Source organism: Aplidium turbinatum, chromosome 3, assembly GCF_918807975.1.
Source record: "Aplidium turbinatum chromosome 3, kaAplTurb1.1, whole genome shotgun sequence".
Classification (NCBI taxonomy): Eukaryota; Metazoa; Chordata; class Ascidiacea; order Aplousobranchia; family Polyclinidae; genus Aplidium; species Aplidium turbinatum.
This window is the reverse complement of record NC_137474.1, coordinates 32,222,686-32,246,236: the sequence shown is the minus strand read 5'-3', so window position 1 is coordinate 32,246,236 and position 23,551 is coordinate 32,222,686. Positions and strand designations below refer to the sequence as shown.

Below are 23,551 nucleotides of genomic sequence, written 5' to 3'. Positions count from 1 at the left end.
AAAAAGATTAATTTAATATGAGGCTCCACAAAACCAAAACATTAAAAAATAATAAATATTTCAAAATACTACTGCTGTGTCATTAAACACCGACTAAAGTATTTGTTGCAATAAAGCCATAAGAAAATCCTACTAATGAATACATATAAAAAAAAAACAATACAAAGTTTAAAGATTTTTCAATGATAAAAACGTCCCATACGACACAAGGGCCATAAAAGTACAAGAAAGGTCATGATGGGGTAAGATAAAATATCTCCATAGCATATCTTTCGGTTGTGAAACTAAAAAGTTGCAACACACAGCATTCGGAAAGTGACACATCGCAAGATTGATATGATGCGGTCCAGTTAGACACGAATGCGTCATCTCGAACGGCGTGAATGTCTTTTCGAATGTCACAGTTTGCGAAAAATCAACTTATGACGTATAATCGCATACAATTATATTACTGAATTTCTGTATTGCTGCCAGCATGTATTGGTTAATTGTATAATGGACGCCAGAACTTTGGATGAATTAATCTTTTTTTTTGCGTTTTTTTTTATTAAAGTATCATATTTTCTAACAAAACTGGTCAGATCAAGTCATAGTTATCTGAAGTGGAAAAATTCATTTCGCATTATCTGAAAGCCATTTCGCATTATCTGAAAGCCATTTCGCATTATCTGAAAGCCAACATGAAAAATTGAAGAGGTTTATTGGCACAAACTGTATTTGAATGGCTTTTGTTGTTTATATGATGGAGTTATCACGTCATAATACAAATTATCGCCCAGCCAACAAAGTCTGTCATTTTCCCATTGATTCAACGTCTGCAGACGTTGTATCAATGTAAAAATAACAGATTTTACTCACTGGGCGCAACTGTTTGTTTCGATAAAGATTAGCATCACAATAAAAAGAATCCGATGCATTGCGATGTTGCAAACGATACAAAAAATTAGTCGAATAAGAAAGGTCGAGTCAAAATTATTGCATCAATAACACCACATCAAAAGTGAATGGAATTGTTGACTCAAACCAATACGTTGCATAATAATTAATGGGCGATATCATGATGCTATCGGGATGCTGACGGAAAACCAAAAGCGGTAATCTAGTCAACTACCAACCCATAAACAAATTTAATTACACCCTTATACACACAAGTGCGCAGAGTCGCAAACACCTTTCAACCTAAAACTTGAACTGATCACAACAAAACTGCAGAAAATGTTTTTTTTTCGATTGTACAATCACAAAAATGTTTAATATAACCAAAAGAAACTAACATAACCTATATGTATCGGAAACAAATGGTCTCGGGCACGTGTCGCAGAAGATATGACATGCCCACTCAAAATGACCAATCAAAGTGCATCTGAACATTTGAAGCAACAAAATAATACAAGAAGCGAGTTGATTAACGTGAAGGTTAGGAGAATTTAGCTCCAAGCAAGAAACACAAAATCGTGCAGTGAAAAGGAAGTTCTGCTTCGGTGGTAAAGCTGGCAAGTGCAAAATACAACCAGCACGTGACGGAAACGTCATGTTTGATCAACATCCCAACCAACGAAATCCATCATTTTCACATTGAATTAACGTCTGAAAATTGATGTTAAAATGACGAATTTTGCTGACTGTAATAAAAAAGTTAGGGTTTGTTTGTCCTGCAAGTAAAACTTCCCATTTTACATCATTTCATCGTCGACTTCGTCTAATGTGAAAGCAATGTGAAAAGAAAGCATTTTGCTGGCTTGGTGAAAAATCACACTATAACTTTTATTAGACTTTTTTTACCAGGAAACGTGGAAACAAACAAAAAACCTGGGATGTCAGATTTCAAATCAACATGGATGCCGTCTAATTGTTAGCCTACTACTGTACGTGTGGAAGTACTTTTTATACCCGTCCCATAGAAGTAAGACTGGCATTCTGATAATATTATTGGACTTTTAAAAAAAATGAGCGATTGCCACTGTGAGACTTTCTTTAGTAAAAAAAAAAAAAAAAACGGAAAAGTCAAACCGTTCTAGATTACAGAAACGTAGCGTAGTATTTTAGTTGTCGTCACAAGCGTGGGCGAGAATAATTAATTAATGGATCTCAGATGGAGTCTGTGTACTTGTGTCACAGGGCTGTAAGCAGCCATCTTGACAAAACGGATGTATTTCACTATTTCTTATAAACAGAATACTCTGCTGTGTATTGCTATACCATTGCTAACATGACATGGTGAAAGGGTAGACTTTCAGTTTCAAAAGATCACAAGCTCACAAACGATGAATATGTGGTGTTTCTTGTAAATGCAACAAGCCCTTTATTCCTTGATTCAACTTTTTATGCAGATGTTCATTAAATGTAAACGGGTTGATTTTGAAAAAATATACATACATGTTTGCTTTTTCTGCCCTAAAATTTTGTTTTCGAAAAAAAAAACAATACTCATTTGTAATTTAACTATTGAAGATGTGATATGCACATTGCACATTAGAAGATGTATTGAAGACAGAGGTAGAGGTAGTGGTATTGAAGATCAGAGGTAATGAAAGTCAAACTAGTCGTTTCGGTAAACGTTCCTTTCTATTCTTGAAATTAGAATATTAGGAAGTTCTCCAGTTTGGAGTTTTTTTAAACGCTAGGATACAAAGGTAGATACCCAGCTAGCAAATCAGTACTTGTTTACATTGATTTAACGTCTGCAGACATTTAATAAATGTAAAACAAGACTGGCTTCCTGGCAGTGGCTGGAGATAAAATTTGCTAACGATGTTTGTATGGCTTTCTGTCGCACTGTTAGCACGCCTTATTCAAATAGAATCAAGGTTTTCCTGCAGTATTTGTTTCTCCCAACTTCGTCTCTGCAGATGTCTGCAGACGTTAAATTAATGTAAAAATGACGGATTTTGCTGTCTGGGCTGCACCGACCTTAGCATCGCAAGCGGAAGCTGGCAAGAACCACGTTGCTGTCAGACAATCCTGGCAACGTTGTTGGCAGGAACTACGTCAGCACTGTGAAACTTTGGCTTTCAAAGAAAGCTTTTGTGAAGAGATAGCATACAGTATACAATCTATATACGAACAACAACCATTCTTTCAGGGCTACCAGATTAACTAAGGATAAACCTTCAGGAAAACGTGGCGCCATCAATATATGTGGTGATTGGTGAATGGTGTGCTTGAGTAGTGGCTATCTCTTGTCCTCGACAATGATAGTCTACGTATAAACGATGAAGGCGAAATCTTAAATGCCTAGCAAGTCCAATCCTAGCTTTGAAGTACTTATGCTTGAACACCTTAGAATCGGACACACAATTGTAGTTTCCAAGTTGTACAAGATGTGTTCTCTTTCCTAATATCCTGTACATTTTTAAAGATTTTAAGTCAAATTTCATGTAATTCTGTGGCTCCAGGCTTATGGCTAGTGATTCCGATTTGGATTTTAGTTAGTAGGAAGGCAAGGAGGCTAATATTCGTGTCTACCAGCAATATCTCATGGAGTATCGTGCCAAGATAAAGACAACTGCTTTCTATTCGTGTAGAACCCTCGACCTTTTGAGCGCCAGTCGAATGCTCTCACCACTCGACCACGCAACTTTTCAATCAATAAGATTGGACGTAACGCTACATTTCAATGGAAAAATATATTCAAACATCCTATGTGGTATTTCTGAAACACTGAACATGCTTTATTGAGAGTACAACATTTCTTCACATTAGTGCTTTATGGACAAACTGTTTGTTACTTTGTTTACATTAAAACGTGAGTCACACATAACGCAAAAAGCAAAGTTTGTAACAAAACTAAGCAGAAGCAAAATAGTTGGAACGCCTAGTCAATGTAATCAATAAATAAAGTGCTCAAACCCCAAAATGAAGATACTAAACTCATGTTCTCATGTTCAGCAAACGTTTCGAAAACTAAGCTGTTTTCATTTTCAATGCGATTTAGGACTGAAGCACTGATGATGCTGCAGTCCTAAATCCAACAACCAAGCTAGAAAATTCACCATTAGGCTAAAAGTATCCAAGCGTGTTATTACGTTTTGCAATTTTAGCCATAGAAAATGGTCCAAATAAAAATAAATTTGGTGTTTTTTGACCAAAATTATCGTGCGAGGCAGTAGCGTAGCCAGGAATTTTGAAAGAGGGGGTTTTGACGACCCAACGGCGGGGGGTCTGGGGGGCCTCCCCCAGAAAATTTTGAAAAATTACTTTGAATTTGGTGCATTCTGAGAGCATTTTCAACAAAAATGTAGTTACGAATATTCCTGTAAAATGGTGGTGTCTGGTGGCATAGCAAAAGGATAAGATCATGTTTTCTTCGGCATTTTTCGGAAATAAAGCTAAGTTTCTATGTTTTCTTGTTGCTAATTCCTGGCTAAGATGTTTGGTATTGGCAAAACTTGCTCTTTTAATGCAATTTTGTTTAAAACTAAGCAATTTTTTTAGACTGAAAGCATCATTCTCAATATCGTGACGTCACACGCGTGCCAAAGGGGGGGGGTTGTAACCCCCAAACCCCCCCCCCTTGGCTACGCCACTGGTGCGAGGTAATGTTGTTACACAACCGCTCTCATCCGCTGTTCTAAAAATCGACAATCCTATAAATACGACAGAAATGGCAGACAGTCACAAAGCGTTACTTGAATTAACCAATTATAACTTTTCGTCCAATGCAACCATGTGATAAACAGCACGAAAATCATCAAAAAAGAAAAGGCACAACATTTGCAGTTAAAAAACGTTGATCGTAATAAAAACAACGGCTTCGCTTGTTTGAACGCTTTTTTTTATTTTTTCACCAAGCCAAAAACAAGTGTTTTTTTTTCATTGATTTGCTATCTTGCAGATACTGAGTAAAAGCAACATTAGTGGGCTAGAAAAGTAATCAATTCATGATGAAAAGAAAAAACAGATTGTCTCTGTTGCAGTATACTGTATATCCACAATGCATTCCCAGGGTTTTGAGCAAGTTTATTACTCATCAGCATGTGAATATCATCTTGTTAACGAGATATATTTATAACAAATACCAAACATGGCGACTGCTTGCTTCTGCCTTAATACTTAATAGAGAAATCCTGATGACGCAAAAGACCTATTATTGCTTATTAGGATGATGACGCACATCGATTGCCATGACAACCTGATCAGTAATAAAGCTTCCTTTGATTCAACACTATTTTTAACCGAACAGTGTATAATCATATCGTAATCTTAAAATTAATATTTCAACGCAGATTGAACAATTACAAACGCATAAAAATGTAAACTAACTCGATAAGTGAGGGTACCCCTCAGACAGTAAAACTCGTCATTTAGACGTTGAATCAATGCAAAAATGACGGATTTTACTCTGGAGATCGTCTGTGTTGGAGTCTCACACAAAAGATATCAAAAAAGCAGCTAGTTTTTGGTCTCATCACCCAAGATGTAGGAGCACTGATTTTTCGTACAACCTGAAAAGTCTTTTACATCGATTCAACCTCTGTAGACATTGAACCAATGCAAAAAGAACTGATGTGCTGGCTGGTCAGTAACTGCAGGCCACTGAGCTAATCTCCAGTCATTGTTAAGTTTGATCATATGGCTCGTCATTCCAATATCACGGTTACTTTTGACAGACAATGGTTTATGCTTTGTGACATCAAAAAGATGATAAAATGGCGTAATTTTGCCGCAGCTTACCATAAGTTAGAAAACGTCATAAGCCTGAAAGGCGAATTTTTGCCGCCAGCACAATTTGTGAGACGTCATGAAGATGCTTGAATATGGACATCCCAGACAGAAAATCAACCGTTTTTTTACATACATGATGAAGTTGAATCAATGTACAAAACGGTTGATTTTCTGTCTGGCAGTGTCATTATCACCCAGCCAGCAAATTAAACCTTATTGGTTCAACGTCAGTAGACATCGCTGCATTTGTCAGCTTTTGGAGACAAAGGTGTGCTAACTGTGCTAACCTTATTTCCTGCGATCCGCTTAGACTGCAGAAAAAATTAAATCATGCGAAACACGGGGAGGGGGTGAGAGGAAGAAGGCAATACAATGCAATAATGGACAATCAGATCTTGCCAAAAGTTTGATGGTTTCCATCCAGTTGTTAGCATGCACGAGTCTAAGTTTCACAAGCTGTATATCAAAAGTTCAAACAATAACAATCAGTATTTGGTTATCATTTTCAACATCTTGTGATAGCTAAGTCTGTGGTCATCAGAAAAATGCAAAAAAATATAAACAAAATGCGATAGGTGTTGTCGGAGTTGCAGCCTACAATGAATCACCAATAGGAAGTGTTGTTTCTTTTTAGTAAATGACAACATCCTGTCTGTAAGAATTTGAGAATTATTTTGCTTGGACAATACACTGCATCCGTGGCTTTTTGTGAATCATTTTGTGGGATATAGTTCCAAGACTTACAAGTTATAGATATTCCTGACAAATTTTGATTTCCAGAAAAGGGGGAATTCAAAACAAGATGCCGGAACAGCAAAACAAACGGGCACAGGGCATGAACCAGGAAAATTTTACTGACTTCTATAACAACAACAAAAAGAATTTCCGCACAGACAGATATGCATGCTGAAGTCACCACGCTTATACAATGGCAAAAAACTTAATAAGAGTTTCGATTTGCAGTTCGTCTTTTAAGTCACTTTTTCAAGGCATGTGGGAGAAGATATCACAAAGCGATGACAAGCGCATAGCATGTGCACAACATCCGATTTCTCGTCAAAGAGAAACAGTAAGCCTTTGTTTAGCTAAGGATATTTTAATATTTTTTGAATGAAAGCCAATCTCATCAGCGTAGAAATCTTTTAAAATCCACACACTGGTCATTAAATCTATTTAAACCACTCGAGAACGTGTGTGACATGCTGTGATGCTTTTAATAGAAAACCATGAAAACACTGGTTGACTTACAGTTGTGAAAAAGTTGCATATCTCAGGTGAAGGCTTGTTCTTTTGCAGCAGTGGCGAAAGTGTCTGGAAAATAACGATTGATTTGCGACACGTAGCAACATGAGTAAAACGATTTTAAACACTTCCCTTTGTTACGTGTATGTTCAATCTGGCTTCTGTACATGGTCAGGACCCAAGCAACAAATCTGTCGTTTTTTTTTACATTGTATAATGTAAAAAACGACAGATTTGTTGTTTGGGGAATTCCAAGAGTTGGTGCTCAGTGGTGAAGGTTCACCTAAACCGCATCGGTGGGTCAGGTTGAAACATTTAAAAAAAGGAACGGAACTGACACTTTCATGACCAACGCAGTTAGTAAATGACGTTTATTACTGTTGTGAGACAAGAAAGGTTTAACAGGTGTGAATTGAAGCATTTGCTTGAGAAGACATCAACGTTGTCTGCGCAAGTTTTGCAAAGCCAAGTTGAGCAATTCCGACCAAACGCCTGTTTCTCTAAAGGATGCGGTACAAAGCTCTGCACGGATAAAAGACATGATCGTCGAAAGAAGAACATCGTTTCAATGCGCAGTTTTTTTATAGCTAAAATTATCTGTTGAGAAATAACCTCTGAATAAACTATTATTGGAGCTTACATAAATTGTAAGTAGAAATTCAGTAAAGAGTAAATGCATACTGGCTTAAGCTTGCTGACAACGGCCATAACCTCATCAAAGACTATCTACTGCAGACACATGCGCGATAAACTCCATGTGCAATCACTACCATTCAGGAATGTTTTTAAACTCGCTGAGTTGTAGAAGATGAGCGGATCAATTTGATAATGTCGCCAAATTGAGTGCGTTGCTATATTACGACATTTCCCTTGAGGTTCTTTAATCATTAGCAACATCATCAGCTTGCAAGCACGGATTTTCAAAGTTAATAACCGCGAGATTGGATGATACTCTTCTACGTGAGAGCGAATTGAGTTTAGTAAGGCGTGTTGTGCAATTGAAAACTTCTGGACGCTCTGCAAAATGTGACTTTTAGTGGTGCACACTTTGCTTTTTTTTTCTGGTGTTAAGCTACCCTGCAAGCAAAATCCGCCTTTTTTACATTAATTCAACACTTGCAGACGTTGGATTAATGCAAAAAGGGCAAAATTTTCTAAAAATAATTGCAGCATCCACTCACTTGAATGAGGGCTTCGTGAGTTGTGTGATTCATATTGTCCGCTTTCTGAAAAAATACATACTATTGTCAAAGGGAAAGCAAAAAGCAGTTTGAAAAGTGGACCATTAGGTTCGTATGTCACACTTCGGCCTTTTTATGGCCTAACACCAGATGTATGCCAAGTAGCGAATACCAAGATTGACTGGTGGCTGTTTCACTCCAAAGAGACAAAAAATAAAAACTTTGTTTCACGACATAAGACGACTCGGATTACTTTGAACTAAAAACTTTCTCGTTTGAACTTGCAACCGCGGGATAATGAACCGTTGTTTCATAATACTTTAGTTCACGTTTAGTTTCACAAACCACATTTTTCTGCATGACAACTACTGTCAGGGTTGATCTCTAAGTGGTCAAAACTGGTTTTGACCACTAAGCGGTTTAAACCTGGTTTTAACCGGTAAAAACTAGGTTTAAACCTGTCAAAACCCAGAAATATATTTTATGTAGTGAATGGTCGGCTACCTGGGCTATGGGATATTTAGGAAATATAAAAGCAGTTGTGAGTTGTGACCATTCTGATATGCAGGCCTCGAAATAGCTGGCGGCCATGGCCGCCTGAACTTTCATTAATGGCCGCCAATACCGACCTGTCAGGCAGCCACAGATGGCTGCCTGTAAAATTCGTACGAAAGATAATATATCTATCTTGGATTTTTCTCTTGTTTCAGGCTTTCAGCGCCGCCAAAAGCAAGACATCAAACAGCGTTAAGACTACTACCTTAATTACATGTCGTGCTACGTCGGTACGCAACGGGAGGGCAAATGTTGTGCAAATTTTATGGCAAAATTGATGGCAAATGTTTTTCATAAAAAAATTGTTGGAATAAATTCTTGTACTTCAGTTGGCTGTGCAAATGGTTCATCGTTCTACCAAGCATTCTTTGGTTCATCAGAAACGTATTTTTAGAATTTGAATTTTCTCAATTAAAATAACCAACTGATTGAAATATCAAAAATAAACAGAGAAATTGAATATTTTTTGTTCCAAATCCAGCATTTAGGTTATTGTTGATCAAAACAAAATATAGTTGAACATCATTACTAAACATGGAGGGTAATATTTTTAATTCAATTGAAAAGCAACTTGATTCATACACCAAAGAGATTTTGACCAGTTTTGACCAGTAATAGGTGGTCAAAACTGCTCGGTTTAAACCAGGTTTTAACCGGTTTTAACCGCCCCGGTTTAAACCGATCAACCCTGACTACTGTATCTTTACTACGGACATACATTTAAGGTGTCTTCATAACAGATGGTAGTTATGAAACCCAGCTTTTTTAATGTGTAGGCTACTTAGTACTTACCTTTACTAGAAGTGAAGTAGCCACGTCCAACAACACTTTGTGGGTGTCTCCCACGTCTAAAGGGCTCTCCAATGTGACTTTGAAAAGCTCCTACAAACACGTCATGATGGAGTTACTCAAAGACAATTCACCTTGACAAGGGGAACTTAATGGCTGTGTAGCAAATCAGTCCTGTTTTACATTGATCCAACGTCTGCAGACGTTGAATCAATGTAAAACAGAACTAATTATCTGGCTGTAAAAGGGACACACATATGCAGTAAAGGAAAACACTCGGACGTTCACGAAATCATTTGATGATAATAACCACTATCGTCGAACGATAAGTTGTCATGTTACCATTGAGGCAAGGCCTACTCATCTACAATCATCCTGATTGTTTTTAACCACAATTGAAGATCAATGAAATTCTTTCACGGCAATAAACACTACTGGGCTTAGCTAATCACCAGACAGTTCCTCAGGCGAAGTTTCTACTCCGTTACAGACGCTAGGTAGGAATTATCATTAAATGATTGAATCATTTAAGTAATTGACGGCGTACGTCGAGTAAGTGGTGGAAAATTAAACAAGAAATGTGGCTATTTCCAGCCTCGCATATAATAGCCAAAGTCGACTTCATCATGCAATCAATAAAATGGAATTACTCAATTTAAACTGTTACAACCATCATGCGTGGAAGGCTTGAAGTTAGATATTACATTTGATTTCAAATTGGTATAAAAATGAAATAGTATCGCTCTTTTAAAAACACACTTTGAACAAGTATGCTCTTAATTAGGCAATGCAAAGTCTTGGATGTAATAAAAAAATCACTTAATGCATAAAAGAGTCGTGTGTTTGCTACTACGGTGTGTGTAATGGAGTTCTTACCTTGAATTCTTTAAGAAGGACATCAGGATTATTTGCGTTAGCAGCAAGATTTTGTCGATACTTGTAGACTTCTTTCTACAATGCACAACAAGAGTGTGTTCATTTCTAGTAACATGTTTTAAAGAATATATATAAACCCCAAGACAGTTTCACAACATACAGTACTATGTATATTACAGATACTACAAATGTGATACAAAGAAAAGAAAATCGAGCTTCAAATCGAACTTGATATTTTCATCGTTGAGCCTGAAAAAACTTTTGTGTGTAAAAAATATTTTCAAAAATATTCACCATGAAGTAGATTTTGTTTTGAGCTTTTAAACTTACCTTGTTAAATTCTCTGATTCACACAAAATTATACGCTTTGTGTGTGATTCAAAATAACTCACACAAAAGTTTAAATTTAATTACTTCAAGAACACTCTAGTCCAGTGGTTCTTAACCTTTTTTTCCCCAGCGCCCCTTTTCAGAGATTTCCATAGTCTGGCGCCCACCATAATATAAGGGCTGTAGCCTACTAATGACATTTTCTTCCAAGACTATAAGGCTAGCCTACAGCCAGTAGTAATTAGTTATTAGTTAGTAAGAAAAAACTAGTTTAAGCCGATGTTAGTTTTAATACTAAAAAATCAGCACAGATGTGCCTTAAGGCTCTTAACTTAAAAGTCTTAAGGCACATCTCTGCTGATTTTTTAGTAGTTAGTAAGAGTTACACTAATAACCATTATTGACTGACTATTATTATGACCAGTCCTTATGGTTTGCTTGCACTGCCTGCCCGCTGTCCCTGCCAAAAGCTGACCACAAAATGCCATTTACTTACTACAAGGAAAGGGAAACAATGCCCATTATCAACAACAAAGGCCATGCACAACACCATCCGACGTCCACGCTTGTCGGATGGTGTTGTGCATTGTGCTGTATAGGCCAACATAGAATGCTCTGAGAGAGAATCACTGCTTCCCTTGTTAAACACAATCTCTATACTGTATATAGCTCCTCATCCTCGGTGGATTCTCGTACCCCCAGCAGAACTACTAAAGCAAATTTGCAGTGAGGAAAATATCGTTACACCTTCTGAATGTAGCGCCCCCTATAACGCCCCCTGAATATTTCCGCCCCTCTAAAAGTTAACAGCGCCCAGGTTAAGAACCACTGCTCTAGTCTATAAAAAGCAAAGTTGTACGTAGCTGGACGAATCCATTCCGTTTTAATTATTTTGCTTGTTGATACAATACAACCATTGGCCACCGCTACAACTCAAGCGAATACGTTTCCTACATTAAACTCTTTGATAAAACTCTTAGCAATGTACTAAGGCTACTTCAATCAAATGAAGATCTTGACCAACTGCTTAAAAGAATCGCTTCTTAAAACAGAAACGAGTGTGTAAATGGTTGAGATTGATAAATGGTGAAAAAGATTGTCCCAGAAAGTCTGTCAATAACAACCTAATGCAGCAATGATTGAATCAGTTAAGGATATGCAGGATAAGTTCTGAGAGCCGATAAATATTGGCTTGAATAGATCAAATCGCAATACTTTGTGTTTGACATATTCAAAAGTATGCAAGCCATGCATATTATGTGAAGTCTAGAATTGCCACGCTTCATGCCACGCATTCAAACAAGCAAAATATGTTAAATCAATACAAAAAAGACAGGCTTGCTGACTAGACGACACAACCCACCTTCCATCGAATGGAATGCAGCCATCTGTCCCGTTGATGAGCGTTGCTAGCCTGAAATTACACATGTCGTTTTATTTACGGTCATATTTCAAAAAACTAACTTAAAAACAACACGGACAAATACCTTCAAAATATGAGGATATGTACCCACCCAATGATCATAACAATAACACGAACAATCCGATTGTTTGAAATCTTCTAAGAATTCATACAGTAAAGCTCGTCATTCATTTTCATATCCAACAGACTCAGTGAGCGTACAATTTGCATAGTATTCCACAATTACATTGCACAAGATTTATATAGACGAGGTTTCAGTACTCAAGTAGTGCAATGCTAAGTAGTTAAATATTCCCAGAGGGATTGCTGTGCTCAAAGCCCCAAACACACGAAAGAAATAGCCTACCTAGTACGTACTACGTATCGTCAATCAGTTTACTGACCTGAATCAGCATCGAAAAACAAGCCGTAGTCACCTTCACGCAGTACACGAGAGAATCCCTTTTCCAGTCTATAGGAGCGAGCTGAACAATGCTGCTGTAGGGGATGGGGTGTGCGAAGAGACTTGTTGGCTGAAACAAAACCAATCGGAAGATTTATTGACGAAAAATTCAAGAAAATACAAGACTGGAGACAAGTTGAAAACCGTTAAAAAGAATAGTTATCGTTGAAAAGAATAATCGAAAATAGTTGAAAATCTATTTTCTTGCATCAATAAAATCTTTATGCACGTAGTTGGGATAAAAAAATATTAAACATATCTTGCTTTAGGGACTCCACATGGTGCAATAATTCATGGGGCATTTATCTTTTAGGTGATTTATGAATGAAGCCGCATTATTTATTTGTAATAACCCCTGAGTCCATCGGTTGTCGTATCCAGGCCTTTGCCAGGTAGATAAAGGTTTGTAAGCTACTAAATGGACAGAAGACAAAAAAGTCCATCTTTGTGTCACTGTCCACCTAATTCAGGCTTGGCATTAAATGTGCTGTCAAAGATAAAGTCGTGCTCATAACCGATGTCAATGTGGCGCCTTTCCAAGCGTCATACTAGAGCTCGCACGACTTGATTTTGCAGCCGACAATGTTTCGTTGAAAACAAAGACGTTTCCCCAAACCCAAAGTTTTTATAAATAGAAACGAAAGGGTTTTATTTACGAAAAAGCATTTTTTACCTCACAGGGTGTCAAATGGAGTTAAATTTACCTTCTTGGCGACAAATTCCGTGTATCAGCAGGGCAAATTGACAAAAGTACGAAGAGTGAACTATACATATTATAAATGCTCAAAATTTAGTTTGAAATAATTGGTGGAGGTGAATTTGACATAGGAAGTGCGTAAAGAGTAAAGGAAGGCTGCAAAGATAGAAAAGATCTGTTCTAAAAAACCAAAGTTAACTACCCGGGATCTCTTAACAAGGGGGCTAGAACAAAATTCTCAGGAAATAATGAAGTAGCAATGGATGAAATTACTGAAATTTTTGGTCATACTCTGTTGATGACATTAGCACATATATAAACTAAGCAAGCAAATACAAAACAAATTGTTATAATATTAATTAGTTGCGTGTTTCAAATAATCTTTTTTTCTATTGTATCCGTTGCTCCTGCAGCTGGTACATTTCATGTCGTAGCTCGTGAAGGGTCCACGTCTTTTAGGCGCAGACAGTTAGGCGCCGGTCAAATAGGCGCGCACACTGTGGCGTCTGAATATTTTAGGTGCGGAGCATTGTGGCCCCCGTTCATTTAGGTGCTATTCCTAGTAAAGTCTGCAGGTTGTATGAGCTTGGCAGGTAGGGCAAATGTTATATTGAAAATGTTATATAATGTCTACGGCCTTTCTTAGGGTTAAGGCGTGCTGAACTGACTCCGTGAATACACACACAGTATCCAAATAACTTTGGCCTCATTAAAATAAATACTATCCGTGGGTTACAGTTTGCCATAGGGAAATCCATGGGTTTTAGCCAGCCATGGCTTTAGCACTATGCCATATCATGTGATTGTATAGTAAACCTGAAAACTTACGTTTTTCGGTGTGATATCATTGTCATTCAAAGAAATGTTATGAGCTTCCCAAAGCTTTGCTGATTTGGAATAAGAACGAAACTTGATGAAAAAGCTTTCCTCCGGGCGTGCGTTAGGTAACAGATGGACTGTTACTATACCATCTGTTGCAAGATTAAATTTCGTTTCTAGTTTCGAGAATACGTTAACTAGGGAGTGTGATGATGTGACTTTTGGCTTCTGATCAGTGTTTCCACCTGCAAAAGAAGAAAAGGACGCGATTAATTTTGTCACAGTCAGAAAGGAGAAAGAACACGATCTTGCACCCTGACAGCAAAATCTGTCACTTTTACATTGCAAACCAGGTTTTTCTGTCTGGGCAAGAACATTGTGCAAAAGTGAAGTGCAGGCAAATTTTTTTGATAATCCACAATCGGTACTTAAAACTAACGTAAAGTAACATCATAACGATTAACAAACAATACATTAAAGAACTTTACATTATGGTTATCCTCCACAGAACACTAAAAACAAACTTTTCTTGAGTTTTTATGAAGTTGCACCACACAAGTGACACAATACATTGAAACACCTGATACAAAGAGAGTGAATCAGAAAATACATATAAAAATCATCCAAACAAATATAAAATGAGTGACCTTCCATTCAAAAATTGCACACAGAGATTTGTGGCAAGTATATGAAAACCAAATCAATAAAATATCATCTATTTACCACACACATCCAATATTTCGTTTTCCATTGTCGAATGCCAATTGCAGTAGTAGGCTAGGCTAATGACATATATAAGTAGTTTCTTATGCGAAAAGATGATAGTTTTGTATGTTAATACATATTAAGTAGACCTAATTAACGGCAGATTTTTCGTCAATCTTTAAAGGTGGCTGACTCAGATTTATGAATTCTTTACACAAGTTTAGAGTATTGATGCAATGTCTGCAAACTCTGACTCAATGCAAAAGGGACTAATTTTTTGATTGGGTCTAAACATCTATGGTGATACTATCTATCATCGCTCAAGGCCAAAGATCCCATCTTCAGTTTTACTGGTCCGAAGTGATATAACAATTTGATAACAAAACCTACAGTATGATATAGATTGACACATCCTCACTCGTATTCTGAACTACTGGACAATAAATGATATATACTGAAAGCTTACAAAGTCTTCAATTAAAAAGATCCAAAGAATTCGCAGCACAAAGTACACACCCTTCACAGAACACATATTGTTTTCCAACTGAAAGCTTGGTTTTAAAACCATCACCAAGCTTTGAAACATTAATGCAAATGCGTGCTCAATTATCTTAAAGTAACCACTAAAAGATGAATTATGAAACTTAACAGCTTCTAATGTGTTTACAACCTTGCGAGCTCATTACTATTAAAGACCTATGCTGGTTGCAAGTGCCAGCAACGCTCCATAAACGCTCGCTGTGATAACAACCTGTTTGCACTTGTAATATAGCTTCAGGGTATGACGTCATATCCGGTTGGTAGTCCAATTTTTTTAAAGACTTAGTAAAATTGTCACAAGGTCACGTACAATATTATGACGCTGATTTGCAACGGAATCGGTGGTTCTTACATGCAGCGAGCAGTTGCGCCAGCTATTCAACACGGCGAAATAGCATATTGCAGTTAAATTAAACCCCTCGGTTTGTGATTTTCGACGGTGAATAAAACCAGCCTTTGGTCACTCAGCTTCTGGTCACCAGCCTCTACTAACACTACCGTTGACAAAACTTCATCGAATCGCACACAATAAACTTTTTCACACCATTATCTGCATATTACTGGTTTTATTGCTCCATAGAGACACAACCAGCAAGATTGGAACTTGTTTGTAGCCCTCTCTATCCAATAATAAAAGCAATTATCTAATAAAACAGATTGACATTCGATTTGTTTATGTAAGCTGGTCAAGTAATTCATAAACACATATCGTAGGATGTCTGACATTTTAGAAATACGCAATTAAGCATTCCGAAAATTTAACAAATGGCTCGACCGGCGAAACCCGATGAATATCATTGCTGAGAGTTATAAAATCAAAACGAAATGCTACTGCAAATTACCAAACCAAGTTGTATCTAATGACTTCAACAGAAAATCGCTTTTGTACTTGACCAAAAGTTGTTGCAATTTCAACAAAAACTAACGTTGTTGAGTAAACAGTGTCAACTGCAACAAAATATTCAGAAAATTTATTTCACCAAAGTAGAATGTAATAATTGCTGCTTAAAAACTTTCTTATAAACCTCAAGTGCTGTATAATGACATTGAAACGCAAACACTTAGAACTCCAACCACAATCACCACGTATCGCATAGAAATATAAAAACACTGTTTTGTGACAATACTGAGCTGAATTTTGTTTTCGTGACGTCATGTACGTGGTAACTCAAGACAGCAAAATACGTCACTTTTACTTTAACTCAATGTCTGCAGACAATTTTGTTGTCTGGAAGGATTTCCAATGACAATTATGCAGGACAAATATTGTTAAAGTTTTTATTCGATCAAAGCCATTTAAACGATTTCATGTTCTTGGCAAACTTCGTTCTTTGTGGTGCCCAAGAAACGCAACGAAAACACACGAAAAGCTCAGCACGCAGAAAGTGACGAAACTCAACAGCGTGTGGCTTTACGTCATATTGTTCAGCTATTAATCATTCTTTAGGAATTACGAGGGTTCAAAACAAACTTGTTTGCAAGAAAACAAAAATAATAGACTTCCACGTAGAAATTAAATGATATTTCAAACTGTGTTTGTGCAAACTATTGTTTGTTTTTTAGCTTCTTATTTCAAACATAGCAGATGATCGTGCAGACAGGGCTATATTAGGATAGATATATTTTGATTCGCATTTAAAATAGACTAGGCAACAGTGCTGCTTTTTCGCTACGTCAACACTATTTCTTTATTTCATTGAATTTCTTCGTCAGGTGAATAGCGAGATTGCGACGTGTATTTTCGGTGATGGCGACTTGCGTTTGACCTGATTGTTTAACATGGCTGATTAGACTAAAGCTCTGCCTCAAACTTGGGCTTCCTCAAGGCCTCAAAGTGTCCACAAGTATCATGATCTGATGAAGTGATTACAACTGACACAATTGAGAGCAATAAGGAAAACAAACGACAATTTATCTCCCAGTAAAAAATCTTATAAATCTGGTAATAGGACAGCACAGCGCATTGGGTGAAAAAAATCACTTTAAAGCAGTGACACCAAAACAGTGCATAAGGATAGAAGCGATACATTATGAAACATATTTGTAAGTTTATAAAGTCAGGAAAATGTTGCTACTTTACATTATGAACCAGTTTAATGGTTGAATAATTTGTTTGCAAAACTTCTTTTTGAAAAGCAATCTTAGTTTGGTTCAATTTTAGACATTTAACCAATATCACTGAGGCCATTAATATATGACTAGACGCAAAATGATGTAAAAATGGCAGTTTTGCTCAATGGAATTATACAGAATACGATTGGAACTTACCATAGCCCAATAAATAGGCTACAAATTTAATCATTTATATATACATTTACTTTTTAGGTGTAGTAGTACTATAGTACTGAAGTGCCATTGAAAGTTGATTTGTCAGCTTAAATACAAAATTAAATAAAAACTATTTCAACCTTCCACAAATTTCTCAAATGTCATTTTCATAGTCAAAATATACCTTACAGCCTAAATATTAAACAGATTTTAAAAACACATACCGTATGCAACATGAAAAGTTTTGACAAATGGGCAGAAACAAACAATATAATAATATGTGCTCATACCTTTGGATGTGACTTTTACACTTTGTGATGTTCGTTTATCTCTTTTCCAAGAGAACTTCCTTCTAAAACTTTTACTTTTTCCAAGACTGTTCGTCCGACTATCAGACATTGTGCATAGGAAATAGGTTATCTTATATTAACTAACAATATTCTGCAAGACATATATTGTATAGCTTAACTAAAATGCAGCTGTAGAAACAGAAAATCAAAAAGGATAACTTTTTAAACATGCATTAGCTGCAAAATTACTGTTGATAAAAGTAAATGCTTTCCAAAATTTGGTTTCAAAACTACAAGTTAAATGCATGAACGAAACTATTTGACCTACTTTACATTTAGATATAGGGTATGGGGTATGGCAAACTAAATTATGCTCATTTGTTAACTTGTTAACAAAACTTAAATTATGTAATAACAAGAGTTACGGTACGGTACTCATCTACTCATCCTTTAGCAGATCACCAGTAAAATCTAAATTGTCAAAATCCTGTACACAGAATGTCAGTAAAATGACAAACTACAGCCAGGGAAAGAAATCTCTTTTTGGTGCAGTTTGTTATTATTTCTGACCACAACAAAACTAATATATCTCAACAAAGCAGAGACTTATAAAAGGTGGAAGCGAAAAACTTCCTCTTCAACATTGGCCCTCTATTATCACAAAGTATAATAAGTCCTACAACATGCCAACCAGCATATATTGCCTCACAAACAAACAAAAACATATCCAATGACATGACTTTGGGTTAGGGTGTGACAGCCGCCCCGACCTTTTCAGAATTTGCCTACCTTTTTTTTGGTGGTGAGGTTTTACCTGTATAACATTCCTGTAAAGTTTCAATAAAATTGGTCGAGGTTTAGAGGTGGCCCGTGGCCACTAAAGTTTTTGGGGGGTGCGCGATGCATTTTTAGGGGTGCCTTTGCTATATCTCGGCTCCTAGACATGATAGAAGGTCGTGCTATAGCTCAATCGATGCAGAATAAGCAAATTTGTATTAGACTTGTGAAGAAACTATTTGCCTAAAATGTGTAGTTTGCGAGTTATTTGAGAAAAACGTGTTTTTTGTAAAAAACTTGTGAAAAATTGTTACATATGAATTGAATGTTTTACCATTTTCACTTTTTTTCTTCTTAGGAACACCTGGAGAAGTACAGAAGCTGTACCTCTTCAAAGTTTAAACCTAAGTTACCTCATGTTTTGCTTTGTTAAAAGCATAGAAACTGAACACTAACATGGTGTTTACTGTTTAGGCAATTTTTATGGTGGTAAGTGCTAATTTATATTACATGCTATGTCAAAGTTTAAAGATCCAAGGTATTATTTGCTTGACACAATTCCTGGTGAAGAAAATAAAGTCATTACTGATTCACGACTCCCTACTTGTCGTCAGGTCCTGCTGTGCTTTCTTGCTCATCATTCCACTACAACAAATTGAACAAATATATACCTTGAGAAATGCTGCTAACGAAGCTGTTAAAGCAGTACTACCCTTTTACGAACATGCAAATGATGCAAAAATACCTCACTTGCAATCTCATAAGATGGCAGAGGAAGTGATTAAGCTGTTTAGTGAAATGAAGGCTATCCTAAAAAGAGAAACCCGGTACAGGATGGGCGATTTACAGCAACATAGAATTGAGGATTACAAAGAGAAACTAAACTCCACAATAAAGTTATGGCCAAGGAATGTGTTAAAGAACATGAGTAATGAAGAAGAAAAAGCATTTTTACTGAATATGATGAAAGACAGGGTTGCAAGTATGGGCAGTGTTGATATGGTTCTCACTACCACAGAAAGGAAGGTCAATAGAAGAAAGGAGTCGGAAAAAAAAACGGAGAAGAAAGGAATGTTTAAGACGAGAAGCAGCTGAAAAGTCATTTCATATTGTTGAGGATGATGTAGACATTGAGGATCAAGATGATTCTGAAGAGATAGCTCACTGCTCCAACAGGCCACACAAAAAGGACTGTGAAGACTGGTACATCAGCATTCTGGCCACATGATATCCTCAATTCTTCCACAGTAGTGGAAGCAGCTGTACGTAACCACATCAGCCCTACATCTTTAGCAGCACTTACATTACCGCTACAGGAGGTGATGTTTCCAAAGTTAATCTCAGCTACAGAACAGCTCACAGGTAGGAAAGTTAACATTGCATTTAATTGTAGTGTTTGTTAATAAATGACTTCATTTACTACATCTGTTATCTTGCTTCAAAGGTACAAGTTGCAGTCAGTGGTTACGATAGCTTCAAAGATAAAAGAATCGTGGTCTCCTCATTCAGCTTGTTGTATATTCCTATGTGCCATGGTGGCTAACCGCTTCTGTGTCAACTTCTGCTCCTTGCAACGACCTAGAACTTATCAACAACCTTCTTGAGTATGAAGAAATCGAAAGCAGTATGGCCAAAGCAGCTCTTAAAGCTCTAAAGGGGCACATGTGGTATCTTAGTGAAAAACCTATACCCCTTTGCTTCCCCTTTTCGATAGCAGCGTGTCTGACAAGACAAAGCAAAAATTGTTCAAAAACTGACAAGCTTCGAAGATCCTGGACATTCTTTGAAAAGAGGAAGTGATTTTGGCAAACCCTCCTTTCCTTCCGTTCCTACAAAACAAACAGATGACTTGAGCTCCTTTGTTGGAGAAGATTTTTGGAGCTTCATCAGAATCTTGAGGATTGATACGACCTTTTTAAGTGTTAGTGTTGTCGATTGGTGCCAGAACGGCAGCAACTGCGAAGCAAAGAAACGGGTTTCAAATCTTTGTGTTGTTAATGATGCAGCAGAAAGGGGTGTCAAACTGTGTCAAATAAGGGGTATCAAACTATTTGAGAACAGCAGAAATTCTATGTCCAATCAGCGTAAACAAAAGTTACATCCATCTCGGTGTTGGTTTCTTACATTGTGATTTTTATTATCGCTGTTCCTCGCTCTCAAATGTATTTTGTAATTTCGTTTAACATTAAGTAAACATGTGAATTCATCATTTCATTGATTTTCCATATGTTTTAACCCAAGAAGAAAAGGTGCTTAAACATTTTTCTCACAAATATGCAAAAAACGGGTTTTTCTCAAATAACTCAAAAACTACACATTTTAGACTGAACATTTGTTCACAAGTCTGATATAAACTTGCTTATTCTGCATCGATTGAGCTATAGCATGACCTTCTATCATGTCTACGAGCTGAGATATAGCAAAAACACCCCTAAAAATGTATCGCGCACCCCCCAAAAACTTTAGTGGCCACGGGCCACCTCTAAACCTTGACCAATTTTATTGAAACTTTACAGGAATGTTATACAGGTAAAACCTCACCACCAAAAAAAAGGTAGGCTCTGTGAAACCAAGTTTTAAAAATCATGGGGCGGCTGTCACACCCTACTTTGGGTGGTACATAAAAAGATATATATTTGACAGAATCATTGACCCAGATGATAGAAACTTTCCATACACTCACAAAAACGAAAATTTCAGATCAGCAACATACATAAAGCAATCTACTTTGAAACAGCAAAATTTCGCAACCGTACACACAATGGACAGACTTTGAGAGATAATATGGTATTGGCAAAAACTGGCTCACAGAAACTCTCAAAATGTGCAAAAGCTGTGAAATCAGCTCTTGATTTGATGAGTATCAAATGGTCAGATTCCCAAGAGCAGTTGAGAAAACAGCGACTGGCAGAGAAGTGTGAGAAAAAACAAAAGCACACTGATTACATCACAAAACTTCTCACTTCATGCCAGAGCTGGAATGGTCCATGCACAACCAAAGATAAGTTGTTGGCTGTGCTCCAACAACATCCAGACAATACTAAATCAATTGTATGCACTGAACTGGCATCTAATCCAGAATTATACCGCCAAAATAGAATCTCAATTGAAGAAAAGGTGGAAAATTTATGCGTACTGTTAGGCGGTTCCTATGGCACAGCAATATCATCTGCTCTTGTAGCATTGCTTACCAATGAAGACGCATCGGCAATAATCTCGAACCAACCTGCTCCTATTTCTCTTTTTGAGGCCGATGAACTTTGTGCTACATTATGGTGGGAACAAGATGCTGTAGTTTGGTATATTGGATACTTCAAGGAGATGCTTTCAGCCAAAGATTATAGTATTGAACATCATGTGAGAAAGGACTCTGAAAAGAATGTTTACTGGGTACATGCAGAAAAACCAGTTGATGACAAAGTTGATGTAGAACAGATCCTTGCAAATGAAAATAGAAAAAGGCTTATTATTACAGGAAAGTGGGACTTTGGTAGAACAAACTAATTCTGTTTGAAACATGCCAAAGAAATCGAAGCTCTATTCAACAAAGCAAAACCTACCTTCTAAGTGTATCAGCCCTCGAAATTAGCTTCCATCTACGACGGCAAAAACATTGCCGTCGCCAAATCAACAAACCTTGGATTACGGCGGCAATTGCTGTATGCTTTAATCAAACGAAATTTTATGCGCTTCTTCTTCATGGTGTGTCACACGGCGGTAGCCCAGAGCATCACGCAAGCTATTTTAAGCGCTGACAATGCTCTTGTAAACCGTAAAAAGTTTGCAACCTTATAAATGCTGGCTTAATTGTTACGCAAAACTTATTCTTTCATCGAATGCTTATTTTTGACCGGTATCGTTGCGAATATAAAAAGTGGTACAAAATTGGATAAATGGTTCTTCGGCAGTAAAGAAAAGTAATGCTTCCGATCATATGGCATCGCGCGTTCATGAACGGGCAGTTTTGCGTCTTTAAGTATTCCAGTGACGACGCGACAACCTCATCCTCCGATGATTCCGATTCTGACTAGTTCTTTATCCAACAGACTTTGTGTTGCTCGCAGTATCCTAATTGTGCCGAAATTATGTTAGTGTACAGTGTACTGTATACGTAAATCAAGGCAATCTTCTCGCAGGAAGCTATTGATTTGTTATCGGTACCTGATTGAGCAATTAACGTTATTTCATGATAATTTAACGTCGCTAGATGTCGAATTAATGTGAACAAACAACATAGTAAATTTCTTATTGGGCATTGTTGTTACGCGATATAACTCGCCGGGAAAATTAAATCGATTTGTGCTGACTCGAACGTAGAATCAACCCAAAATTAACTTACTTTCCCCCTCAATGAGTTATAACGTGAATCACCGTAACAGCGTGCGTATCGCGTTGATCGCTTTATCGTTAGTTTTGGTATTATTACATCACAACAAATCAAACAGTGCGGTCGTGATAGACTATTCGATTATTTTTTTCTCTTCTCGTTTTACATGTTTTGAAACAATTTTTTCGTAATAAACGTTCACAGCAATTGCCGAGGCAATTTCAACTTTTGCCGTTTGGCCTCGTCAACGTTTTTGTGAAGTAAAAATATGCTAATTTTGAAGACTGAGTATTCACAGCAAGTAAAAGAATCCGAGGTGAGGTCTTGGTGCGATGTTTCTGCTGATTAAACTCCCGCTGCGAGTAAATTAAACAGGAAGAAATTTTGAACAATTTTTGTCGGAATTAAATGCTCATTTTGCGACGGCATTTTTATTGCCGTAGCAGAATGGCCATTATGACGTTTGCGGCGGCATTTACCACGGCAATTGCCGTGTGCCGCCGCTAATTTCGAGGACTGGTGTATCAATATCATGCACAATTGCTGATCTAAATATCAGCAATTATATGAACATAATTCTGATATGCATAAACAATAAACATTCATTATGGCAACATAGAAATATT

General features: G+C 37.0%; 1 protein-coding gene across 2 annotated transcripts in view; it reads right to left on the bottom strand.

The window, feature by feature from the left end:
- The window catches only part of LOC145766461 (C-Maf-inducing protein-like), a 40,573-nt gene extending 22,569 nt beyond the window's left edge, over positions 1-18,004 (bottom strand). For both annotated transcript variants that reach the window (XM_082578176.1, XM_082578177.1), the window contains exons 1-8: positions 17,822-18,004; positions 14,028-14,263; positions 12,444-12,572; positions 12,001-12,051; positions 10,308-10,382; positions 9,435-9,524; positions 8,088-8,132; positions 6,913-6,975 (exon numbers count right to left, since the gene is read on the bottom strand). In XM_082578176.1, the coding sequence (XP_082434302.1) occupies positions 6,913-6,975; positions 8,088-8,132; positions 9,435-9,524; positions 10,308-10,382; positions 12,001-12,051; positions 12,444-12,572; positions 14,028-14,263; positions 17,822-17,930 (798 nt within the window). In that variant the 5' untranslated portion in view covers positions 17,931-18,004. The remainder of the gene's footprint in view (positions 1-6,912; positions 6,976-8,087; positions 8,133-9,434; positions 9,525-10,307; positions 10,383-12,000; positions 12,052-12,443; positions 12,573-14,027; positions 14,264-17,821) is intronic.
- Positions 18,005-23,551: the final 5,547 nt, after the last annotated feature.